Below are 12,869 nucleotides of genomic sequence, written 5' to 3'. Positions count from 1 at the left end.
CAAGCCACTGTCTGGATTACTAAGTAAGGCCGATGAAATACTTGGGTCACACATGCCCTTATATGAGGGGTAACCTTGACTGTGGACAACAACATAACCGAAAGCATTGACATCCTAGCTCAAGAGCTTCAAGAAACTCAAGGAGCTGTGCTGCATAACTGGATGTTTTCCTCCACTGGCCTGTTGGAATCCACTGGACTGGTTACCCTTAGAGTTCAACTCCTGGTTCTTTACTTTAATACAACCTTTTATGTTACTGTTCCCCTTTTTTCATTTTAAGCATACTTCTTTTAAGATGCCTGACCTCCAGGACTCTAAAATAACCAACCTTTGCCACCACTTCTCTGCAGATGGTTGAACTGGTTTTGCAGGAATAGAGGCAACAAAACGTCCTCGAGAGACTATTTCTCAGACCCTGCTTCACTCCATTCAGGGGTTTATAAATTACCTCTGAGTTGTTCAGTGACAAGTGATATTCATTCATTTTGAACAAAAGGGCAGACTGACAATGTTGAACTTTACCTGAGCCCTGTGCTCTCAGAAAGCAGAGCTGGCTAAGAAATTCCCCTACACCTTTGTTCTCTGAAATCCCTCCTCTCTTTTGTGTTCCAAGAAACAGCTACCAGCAATGCTCTCCCATGTACTAAAAGAAGACCCATCTCTATCCTTCTTCGTGACTCTTGCGAGACTGTGGATGACCCCCTTGTTGACCTGCCTTTATTAAAATCCCAGGCCCCCTTCCCTTTCTTAGAGAACTTTCTCATTCATGAACATTCTCCCTATTGCAATAGCTTGAATAAAATCATCTCCTTATTTGACAATCTGTTTTGTCTGTTACACTTTCCAATTTAAAAAATAAATAAAGATATAGGAGGCTTTTTTCCTGCCTTTGGAACAGTTGTGTGAGGAGGTGATGTCTGAGAAAGTGACAGCCACCTCCAACCATGGAACAAGCCTGAGGATGGCCGTCCACATGCTGAGGATGACACAGGGAGAAGTGGAAAGTACCTGGGTCCTTGATTACTTTGTTACATTGCTGAAATAAGTCAATCCTTTTACTCCCTGTCACTTCCAGACTTCTTGTTATGGTAAGTAACAGTCTTATGTTTTAAATTATTCTCTGTTGGGTGTTCTGTTCTGAAGCCCCAAATACCCCAATAGGATGCTTGTTGGCTTCACAAGTAAAGAAAACTCGTGCCCAGAAATCTTGAAAGGTGTTTGAGAAGAAATGATTGCTTGTTATGTGTAGGCTGTAGAAAGACTCAGTTTCCTGTGTCCTTTTGTGGCACTGGAGTTGTAGAATCATTCCTGAGAGGCCAAGACTGCCACAGACTCAAAACAAGCTTTCAGGTGTGAATGAAGAATGATTCAAAGGCAACCTGTGTGGATAGGTGATTGACAACCCAAAGAGCTGTTGGACACCTCAGCAGATGCCAGCACCGGTACATAACCTCACGGATCAAATGCACTCTGTACCTCCCCTAGAGCACATACAAGTGTTTCCAGGGAAAAGTGGGGATGCTCAAATGGACTGAGATGAACTTTTATCCACATGCAATTGCCAGACTCATGAGGCGAGGGCTTTGAAGATGACTATCTAGAGGGGTGGCCCTCATACTGAACTCCTTCAATCTCTAGAGTTCCCAGGAGGAAACTTGGAGTATTGGCATGAGTTGGGGAAGGGGGCAGCAGCATAAGGGATGGGATCCCGACCCCCTGTTGCAATTCAACCAGAGCAATCTAATTTTATGTTTTCTATTTTGGGGTTGAAAGTAAAATTTTTCTCAGGACAGAATTCCAATGCTAGAAAAAATTATTTTGAAACCTCTGAGCTAGAGGATGCATCTCAACATCCTTCTCCCATCCCCATCCTCAGGCAGACCTTGAGGCAGCAGGTATATGGCTGGGGTTGAAGGTGAGTGTTGGGCACACAAGTTTCCAGAACTTCACTGACATGAAGGCCTATCTTTACTATGGGTCAGAAATAGGAGGGAGCTTGGCCCAGCTGTAGCAACCATATTTTGATAAAGAAATTTACTGTTACATTCTCCCAATAAAATAAAACTCAAATCCTCCAAAATTTAGCCTGGAAGGAGAATCTCCAGGTGGAGGATGGGAGTTGGACCTAGAAACTCTTCTTCTGTCCCTCTGGGTTCCGAGCATTCTCTTCCTCTTTGGATTTTCTCAGTTTGCTTGCTGCCTCCATTCTTTTTATTTTTTAATTATTTGTTTTTATTTTTGGCTGTGTTGGGTCTTCGTTGCTGGGCGTGGGCTTTCTCTAATTGCGGCGAGCGAGGGCTACTCTTCGTTGCGGTGCGCGGCTTATTGTCGTGGCTTCTCTTGTTGCAGAGCACAGGCTCTAGGCACGTGGGCTTCAGCAGTTGTAGCACGCAGGCTCAGTAGTTGTGGCTCGCGGGCTCTAGAGCACAGGCTCAGTAGTTGTGGCACACAGGCTTTGTTGCTCCGCGGCATGTGGGATCTTCCCGGACCAGGGCTCGAACCCGTGTCCCCTGCATTGGCAGGCAGATTCTTAACCACTGCACCACCAGGGAAGCCCACTGCCTCCATTCTTCAATGGCTCCCCACCTTCCTGGGCAGGAAAGGTGCTGCTCTCCCAACATCTTTCTATCTTTCTTCAAACATCTTTCTATTTTCCCCTTAAAATGGCAATGAGTCACTTTCACAGATTCTTCAGCTAAGACTGGAACATTCAAAAACAGCTGAATGTTAGGGAAGAGCAAATGGGGAAAACAGAGAGTATAAATCATTTAAATGATGCAACTTCCAAAGCACAGGCTCTGATTCCACTTGAACTGGATAGGGCTCAGGGATTTTACCTCTTCTCATTTCACACAGGTTCCATGAATGGCAATGAGCTAGCTATCCAAAGGGCTGACATCACTTCCCAGAGCCTTTGCCTAAGTCCTCGCGTCAGAGCTCCCCCCTGTCGCCCATGGGTGATGCCGTATTGCTGGCCACCACCTAGGATCTTCTCTTAAACACCTCGACTCTTTCCATTGACAAGATCAAAAGAGATTCTCTCCCCCTACCTATCTAAGCTTGGTTCTGACACATATTTTTCCCCCCAGGATTGACGGGATGATTTATTCTTCAAGGGAGATTGCCCAGTACAAACAATGGTATAGCTTTACACTTTTGGATCAAAGAGTCTACTGTTATCTTAATCCTTTTATAACCAGATAGGAAAAATTATGCACCAGGATTTCTCTTATGAAGAACACTGTATTTTGGCCTGAAGGCTGTGGAATATGGGGTGGAAAAGCTTTTATAAATACTTGGGGCTTGAAATTTATCTTAATCCCTGGATCTGAGTCCAGGTCTGTTCCTGGGCTGGGGTAACAGATGCACTTTTCAGTAATAGAAGAATTTGACGTTTCAACAGGTAATCCAGGAAATGAGGAAAGGTGCCTTGGGCTGGTTACTGCATGAAGGAGGAATTTGGAGAGAACAAGAATGTCTAAAAGTGGACTTTGGTGTGACTGCTGTAAATTCTTCCGCTAACTCCCCTTAGAAATCTTTAGTAAAATCTACAATGCTCATTTGTGCTTTGGTGTGAGTGAATTCTTTTGGATATTGACTTTCGTGTCTGGTTGGGGTCATCCTTGGTGCAACACAGGGTTGGAGGAAGACAAAATCTAGAGACAAATGGGCCATGAGAGAATAAGTCCTCGGGGAACAAGTGCTGGGAGAGACAGGCTGTGAAATTGGAGTTGTGAGGCGAGTTTAGCTGGATCTTGTAGGTCAAGGAGGCCCTAGGTGACTTCAGAGCCACAGTGTGATAAATTAGCATTGTAATCCTTCACTGATCCCCAATATCTAAAGTCCATACTCCTTGGTGGGAGAGGGGCTACTCCTCCAAATAACTTTCTTTCTTCAGCTGTCTTTCCATTTTCCTTCTAAAATGGCAACAAATCTCTTCCACAGAGATTTTTTTAGCTAAGACTGCAATTTTCAAAACAACTAAGTAGTAGGGGACTATAAATCAATTAAATGATGCGAGTCCCAGACCACAGGGCTCTAAGTCTTTGTATGGATGACACACAAAGCCCAGTAAAATCTGGCCTCCCCAACTCTCCAATGTCATCTCTCCAGCACTCCTACTTGTCACCGACCCTGCAGCATTACCACCTTTAAGAAACCTAAATGACCACTCTCTCACTCCACCAGGTAGAACTGACCACTCTTCACTCCACGTCTCATTGGAGAATAGCATCCAAAACGCTCTGTGTAGATATTTATTCACATGCTTTTCACTTCCAATAGACTGTGAGTTTCTAACCCCAGAACCTAACAAGTGCTTATGAAGTAGTAGAATCTCAATAAATAATGTGTTGAATGGAAAGGATTCCAAAGCAGGATACAAAAACAGACAAAGAGCAGATAGACTAGGCTGGAATGACAGTTCTGCCAGTTATCAGCCAGAAGACTTTGGATAGGTTCCTGAATCTCTCAGAGTGTCAACTGCCTCATCCATTCACAACAGCTACTTTGTAGAGAGAAGTTGAAAGCAGGGGTCCCCAACCCCCTGTTAGGAACCGGGCCACACAGCAGGAGGTGAGTGGCGGGTGAGCAAGTGAAGCTTCATCTGCCGCTCCCCATCGCTGGCATTACCGCCTGAACCATCTCCCTCCAGACCCCCCGTCCATGGAAAAATTGTCTTCCACGAAACCGGTCCCTGGTGCCAAAAAGGTTGGGGACCGGTGGTTTAAAGTGTGTAAAGGACCGGCCCATAGTAGGTGTATAGTAAGTAAGTGGACACTATTAGTGAGTAGGCTGGTGGTTTTCAAGATATTTCTTTTCTAGCAGTGTAACCCTTTAAAAAATGAAATGGTTCACAGCCCTGAATAAGAGCAGAGCTGCTCTAACTTACGTGTGCAGCCTCAGAGCCCTACCTGCTTAGCTACTTCCCCATATTGACACAGTCAGTCTCCAACCCAGAAGAACCCAGGGCTCCCAGAGTAGGGAGTAAAATCTACTGCCTTAGACCAGCATGCGAGATACACAACGGGTAGTATGTGAGATGATTTTTAAGTGGCTTAAAGATATAGCATTAAATAACACTGATACTTTTTTAAAAGTTAGTCCCTATTCAATTAAAACAAATTTTCTGATTCTTTAGGGGAAAAGTCTGAGTTTGGGGATGTTTTTAACTTTTCTCTTACTTTTCCTAAGACTCCAATATTCAAAGAGGGCAGACTACAGCCTCAGAACCTTCCAGCGGTACCCAGCTGTAATTTAACACTATGGATTTGTTCAGTTCCAACCTCTACCTATATAGTGCTCTTTAAGTTTGGGAAAATTATTTGACAACAAGCTTCACTTTCTTTATTTGTAAAGCAAAGGTAATAATGCTTACTTCATTTGTGAGTATCAGCATGTATTTACTCTAAATATATTTACCGAGAGATTTCTGTGTGCTGAGTGGCCTGGTGGAATACAGTGGTAGACCAGACAAATGAGATCTTTGCCCTCATGGATCTTCCAATCTAGAGGTAGATATAGATCAACAAAGAGAGGATTCATTTATATAGCACGGTAAGCCCACTGGAGGCATCCAGGATGCTTGGGAAACACTTAAGAAGGACACCTAACTTGACTTGGGGGTAGGGGTAGTCAAAGAAGATTTCTTGGGGAAAAAATGGCAGCTCAACTGAGTTCTGAAGACCTATTTAGTCCAGAAAGAGAGGAGGGAACAGCATGTGTAAAGATCTAAGAGGCAAGGGGCACTGAAATAAAATATGCTGAGTCCTTAGTATAATGTCTCGAACACAGACATTTTTCAAAATGGCCAGCAGCCTTTAGAACTGTTATGTGCTTGGCCTCAAGAATATTAGATTAATCTCTGTACCTCAGCATGAAAGCAGTTTCTGCCACATAGTGGATGCCCAGTAAGTGCTGAAAAGTAAATGATTGAATAAACAAATAAATGAGTAAATAAATGAATGAATAAATAATTGTTAGTTATTTCTATCTGCTCCTAGAGACCGGTCCATATCACGAGCCATATTCTTACTCAGCCCTTGCCTAGAATAGTCCGATTCCGTACACTGTAGAGAGAGTAATCCTGCAGCCTGGTATGGACTTGGGACTTGGGAGATTTTTGCTGGGTTCATCTGGCTTCACATGGCCTCCCTTACCTCTAACCCAGGAGGGGCTGTGCTTTTTCCTCCTATGACACTGACGCTACTAACTGAGACCTGCATAGCTGCTTTTCTTCGAAAGGCATTGTGTCTGAATGGCTGTATTTGTCATCTCACAGAACTAGGTAACTTGTCATATTGTAAAAACAATATGGCTGCCTTATCTTCTGGGACCACACCTGATTGTGGCTCATGGGCCAATGGAGCAGCTTAGCAGGTGAGAGGGCATTAAAAAGGAGTTAAGGCAAGTCAGGCTAACAATAATAGTAAGGATAAACATTTATTGATCACCCTTGGAAATGGATACTGATATTATCCACATTTTACAGATGAGAAAACTGAGGCTTGGAGAGTGATGTGATGGTGTTTAGTCAGGGGTAGCTGGGATCAAACCCCATTAGTGCAACAGAAGAGCAGGTACTCTTGACCTCAACCATGTTTACACAAGCAAACAAAGCAAAACAATACTTGCACATGCTGCCCATACCTGCCAACACCAACAAAATCAGGGACATGCCAACAAAATCTATGCCAAACTTTGTTTCTGTTGACTTTGAGAACCTACTAGGACACTGAGTAAACATTTATTTAGGAAAATGGGGAAAAGATAACAAATAGATGGAACCAATCATTCCCAGTCATGGAATCATTTTTTCTATTTTGAACCACATCATCTCAGATTGCACTTTATCAGTTTAATCTTTCTTAACTTGCAGTCACTGCAGCAAAAGGCTCAGACTCTGATAGCAGAGTTAGTTCTGCCTCTGGAATTATAACATGATCTCCGAATTCTCGATTTCTCCTTACTTTGTAGAACTAGCTCTTCTTTCCAAATCTCAACACCCAGATGCTGGAGAGCAATATACAAACTACTAAGAAACTCTTTGCTTTAGACATCTGTCTTCCAGTCCCCCCTTCCCCTCCTTCCCCACCCTCCCACCCTCCCCCTCCCCCTCCCCCCCCCACCCCGCACTGTAGGTGTTTGACCTTCAGATCCATCGCTGCCCCGACCCAGGACTTCGTCCCTTTGAGATTAGTTAGGCCCTGAATATGTTCCTCAAGATTCACCTCGAACACGGATAATTTTCACCATTTGTTTAGGGCCTTTACTACCCAGGCCCTGAGCAGTGCATCGTCCATGCATGACCTCATGTACTTTCTGCAGCCCACACAAGTCCTGAGCTCCTCTCCAACGGCCCTTTCATGTGACCTCCTCTTTCTAACTCCACCATTTTCCTCACTCCTCATTTTCAGCAGATCGCCATGCTGCATACTTCACAAAGACGATAGAGGCGATTAGACAAGATCAGCTCTCCTTGCCCCTCCTACCCAAACCCACCCCCTCCCATCTCGAGGGCTCCATGCAATTTATCTTTTCTTTCTTAAAATGTAAACCTGTCCCTCACCTGACAGCCTCTATGTTAGAATCTTTCCCTTCCTTAAACACACATAGTCTCTCTTGAAATTCTGATCCATTCTTGCTTTTATCTTTTTTTTCTTTTCTAACTGAGCCAAAGTTTTCAGATTCTCTTTTTACTTTCTCCCTTACCTTCCAGTCCTCTGTGGTCTGTCTTCAGTTCTCACTGCCCCATCAAAACTTATTTGGCAAAAGTCACATGGGACCTCCTAATTGCCAAGTCTGTTGGTGAGATTTTTGAAATTGTCTCATTGGGAAACTTTAGGATACCCAACACTGTCAGTCATTCTTTTTTCTAATAACCTCCTGGCTAACCTGACTTAGGAGACTGTATTCTCTCCTTTTGCTCTTTATTTCTCTGATCCTGTTCTCTCAAGCTCCTTCAGAGGCCTCTTTTCCTCTGGGTGAGGTCCTGGCCCACCTCTCCAGCCCCATCTCCCACCAGGCCCTCCGTTCTACTTGACCCTGCAAAGACACTCACTCGCATGTGTCTGTCTGTACATACCACACAGCCTCAGGCCTCCACGCCTTTGCTCCTGTAGTTCCCCCGTTCTGGGATGCCCTTCCCCCTTACTTTGCCTGGCTCACTCTTACTCATCCTATAAAGGTGACCCGGACTGTACCTCTGGTTTGGAAACTAGCCTGTCCCCTCTCGCTTTCTCTCCTCAGCTCACCCCCTCCTTTGCTCCCAACAGCTCAATGGCACCATTTGTCTATGTCCTTTGTCACACTCTCATGGTTTTTGTTTTTGTTTTGGCCTCTCAGATACTCTCAGTGGAGCTCCTGGATTCATCTCTATGAGGCCTGAGAGATCCATGGCAACCACATGGTGGCACAAGGTGCACAGGGCAGAGTAGTGCAGCAGATTCCTAATCAATTAACTGAATTAGGAAGCTCAGTGGGAGTCCCTGAGGTCCGACAGGGAACCCTGGACCCCATAATCCAAAGCCTCCCATGCAGTCAAGCACTCTCTTTTCTCTCTGCTGGCTTTGCTCTCTGTTCCCAGGTTGCTCCATGTCACAGAAAAATGTCAGGCCACTGCTATGCTTAGCATGACTACGAACCCTGTTATCTAATCTCCGTGGCTCTGAGGCCACTCAGAAAGCCTCACTGATGCTAGCTGACTCCTATCACGTTCCTCAGACCACATTTTCTTCCAACTGCTTCCATTTTTCTTAAGCCCCCGCAACCCACTCCAGCCCCCTTGCCCACGGCTCCTTCTTTGCTTGGAAGACTGAGGTCCTTGACTTCCTTCTTCTCCCATTAAAAACCTCTATGTTTCTTTCCAACCTCTCCTCCCTCCTCCGGGCCGCTCAGGGACACCCACGCCCTGGGCTTGAGGAGGTACTCCTCCCCCACCAGTCCTAGAGATCCGACTCCCCCAGATCTTCTCCTGGTTCCTGCATCTTCTTCTTCAGCTCCCCCAGGCCCACCACCTCAGCTTAAAAAGAGGCTCCAGTGTTCCCCACACAAATACATACATAAATGGATAAACGAGCAACTTTTTTTTTCTTTGTGCTTCATTCAAAACACCATCCCACCTTTCTCTTTAATGGTTGCTTCCTCTCCTTCACCTCTTATGGCTTGGAATTACATAAGTAATCCATGTTCATGGCAGAATAGTTAGAAACTGTATGTAAGCAAAAAGGAAAAAAAAATCTACTATCACAACACCTCGGAAATAACTCTATTATTATCTGGAGTACATCTTCCAAACTTTTTCCTATGCATCTATGTAAGTAAAGTTAAACAAATTTTAAAGATAAAATCATATTCTATGTTGTGCTCTGTAACTTGCTTTTCTTATTTCACAGTGTACTTGGAGCGTCTTTTCACGGAGCTCGCCCAGATAATCCAGGATCATCTCCCATCTCAAGATTCTTAACTTAATTACACCCGCTAAATCCTTTTTGCCATATAAGGTAACATATTCGCAGGCTCCAGGGATTAGTGCTTGGACTTCTTTGGGGAAGGGGGGCATTACTCTACCCACCCCACGTAGTCAGTAGCCCAGAAACATGGGAAGGGTTGGAGTGATAGGTGGGGGGATTTCCGGCACAGGGAACAGCAGAGCTCTGATGAAACCTCAGCGTTTCCCCATCACCCAAAGCCTCCATGCCCATAAACGTAGATCTACACAGTCTTTTTAAAAAAATAAGTTCAGGGTTTCCCTGGTGGCGCAGTGGTTGAGAGTCTTTCTGCCAATGCAGGGGACACGGGTTCGAGCCCTGGTCTGGGAAGATGCCGCGTGCCGCAGAGCGGCTGGGCCCGTGAGCCACAATTACTTAGCCTGCGCGTCTGGAGCCTGTGCTCCGCAACAAGAGAGGCCGCGATAGTGAGAGGCCCGCGCACCGCGATGAAGAGTGGCCCCCGCTTGCCACAACGAGAGAAAGCCCTCGCACAGAAACGAAGACCCAACACAGCCATAAATAAATAAATAAATACTTAAAAAAAAAAAGTCTATTAATTAAAAAAAAAAAACAAACAAGTTCACAATTATAATGGTACCTCTTTTCTGGTCAATTCCATCTTCCTTCGTTTTGGAAGACGCCTTTCCCCCACAGCACGTGATTCTGGTGGGTTTGTCAAGGAAGGTACATGTGCTCCGGGCTGACCAATCACAGTACTCCACGCCTTTGCGCACAGCAGTTGAAGGATGGGCAAGCGATGCAAATGGAGTTGGTAAGATTCTTGGGGGAGGGGCCTGGCCTGGATGCGGAGACCAGGAAAGGTTCTCTCTCGTGGAGATGGTGAGCTCTGGAAATGGTGGAACCACAGGAGGCCATCCTTCTCATCATGAAGAGAGATCCTGTGTAAAAATGAAGCCATTCCAGAGTAAAGGAGAGAAACATGGTGGTGTGGGGCGGGGAGTGGAGAGAGAGATCGATCTTAAAATCAGAGGACATCATCTGAGCATTTGGTTCCAGACCTGCCTAAGGCCAGGCAATTTCTGGGCTCTTAACTGCATGAGCCAATAAATTCCTCTTACCTTTCTTTGCTTGAACTTTTAACTAGTTTGATTCAGGTTTCTGTTACTTAAAATAAAGAATCCTTACTAATATAATATTATTCTACCATATGGATGCATTAAAATCAAATTAACCAAATTCGCTAATATTTGGCCTTTAGATGGTTTCCAATTTGTACCAGTACTATTTTAATAAGACCATAGTTAACATCCTTGTACATCTATCCCTATGCATATGACTGATTATTTAGAAAACATTCAAGAAAATACAGTTAGAATACATTTGAATGTATTCTTTAGAATACAGTCAAAGAAACCCATCAACTTAACCCGCTGTGATCTGGCTCCAACCCCACAGCTCTCCTTAAACTGCCCTCTCCTAGGTCACCAAACATTTAATTGCCTATTCCAATAATCCTTTTCTCCATCCTCATCCTATTCAGCCTTTTCTCACTCCTTCCACCTCGAAAATCCTCTTAGACTTCAATGAGCCTTTCTCCTTATCTTCTTTTCTCATTTCCAGGATTGAACTCGGATGCCAATTCAGAAAAATTGGTGGAAAATTGGGAGTACTAGGTTGAGGTGGTTTGGGGTTTGTAGTTTGTTTGTTTTGGTCAGGAAGAGGTGATGTATTTCACATATAATGGAAAATAATATAAAAATGAGTGGAAGCGTCTTTTAGGAAAATCACTTGACTTCTTGTGACTATTGAATAAATATACATTTATTTCTAAGAGAGTGCTTTCTTTTTTCCAGTTTTATTGAGAAATAATTGACATACATCACTGTATAAGATTAAGGCGTACAGCATGATGGTTTAATTCACATTTATTACCACATGAAATGATTACCACAATATGTTTGGCTAACCACAACCAGGATCTGCAGGAGAATGTGAGATCAATTAGCGATGTTTACCAATGCACTAAGGCACTGGGGGGGAGGGGCCGGGGCTGAAGTGGGAGGTGGTAAAGACTATAGCTGGAGTCAAGCATTTGCCATTGCTATAACCAGAGGTTCTTAACCTGGAGGATATAGATCAGGAGATTCCCTGGGGGTTCCAAAGTGACCCAGGGGCTTCATAAAGCCCCTGGAGTTGTATGCAAATGTTTGCCTGATTGTGCATTTTTCTAGGAAGAAAAAACCATAACTTTTATCAAATTTTAAGACTCCCAAAAAGATTAACAGCCATCTCTGGGATGGTTTCCTATCCTGTGTTTTCATCAAGTGACCTTATGGCGCTCACGGTTTGGAGAAGGAGAATCAAGTAACCCAGTAATTACCAGCCAACCTAACACATACAATGACTTCATGAAGATATGGGAGACCCTGAGAGATTCTTCAGGGAGAAACACAGAGGCCACTTAACACTGCCCTTTGGGCCAGCCCAGAATCACTTAACTGAAGGGGAGGGTGGGCAGGCAAGTTAAGAGGAAGTACAGCTGCTCTTTGTGACACATATTCATCCCTTTTCTAACCTGTTCTCCCAACCCTCTCCCAGCCTGCTCTGCCTCTGCTTCTCCCAAACCACTCCTAGCTCTCTGGTACCCAGGAAGCCAGCTCAGTGCATGACCAGGGGCCTCCCTCCAGCTGTGCCCCCAAAGCACTGAAGTTTGTGACATTTGGAATTTTGCACATTTGGGAAACAGTTTTCAAGCCAGCTACCATATTTCACTTTCAATATAATTTCCTGTCTCCCCTTTCTGTCTATTGTAGGCCTCTTAAATCATGGTGGCTCCATCCAGACCTCCTTATCTTAGTGACTATCTATGTTTTGCATTCCTTTCTTCCTCCCCCCACGCCCCCCACCCACGTTTAATGGGAAATGTTTCCTGTCAACTTTTCTTCTGTTCTTTCTGGTGACTGTAACTCCAGCCATTTTGTTATCTCCAGTGAATTTCATTAAAAAAGGATGAAGATCCCATGTTCCAAGATCACTAGTGTAGATATCAACTGAACTAAGATTGACCCTCAGGCTTCATCACATCCTCTGGAGACCTCCCAGAATCCAGCCTAATAACTGTTTGTGCTTTTATGTAGTCCATGGTCACAGTTCTATACTGTGCCTTGACAGACCACATTGGATTCCTTCCAAGAACACAATTTCTTGAGACCAAGTCAATGTCCCATTAAAATTTTAATCTGCCTTCTGTTACCCATAAGTATTTGTAACCCAGGCTTTCCAAATACCACTTGATCTTCCACAGAGAATTTATATTTTACATATTTTCTCCTCACATGATTACGTGGAGCATTGCTGCACACAAAAAAGGCCCATGCATCTCAAGGCCCTACAACTTGATGCCTTTTCCTTCTAGACATT

At 44.3% G+C, this 12,869-nt stretch overlaps 1 protein-coding gene across 1 annotated transcript in view; it reads right to left on the bottom strand.

Annotated features, from left to right (window-relative positions):
• Nucleotides 1-10,386, bottom strand: part of ME3 (malic enzyme 3) — a 317,840-nt gene extending 307,454 nt beyond the window's left edge. Inside the window, exon 1 of the mRNA XM_036862406.1 lies at nt 10,087-10,386. Within this exon, the coding sequence (XP_036718301.1) occupies nt 10,087-10,107 (21 nt within the window). The 5' untranslated portion in view covers nt 10,108-10,386. The remainder of the gene's footprint in view (nt 1-10,086) is intronic.
• Between the last annotated feature and the right edge of the window lie 2,483 nt (nt 10,387-12,869).

This window comes from Balaenoptera musculus, chromosome 8 (genome assembly GCF_009873245.2).
Source record: "Balaenoptera musculus isolate JJ_BM4_2016_0621 chromosome 8, mBalMus1.pri.v3, whole genome shotgun sequence".
Lineage (NCBI taxonomy): Eukaryota > Metazoa > Chordata > Mammalia > Artiodactyla > Balaenopteridae > Balaenoptera > Balaenoptera musculus.
This window is presented reverse-complemented; position numbering and strand designations above follow the sequence as displayed.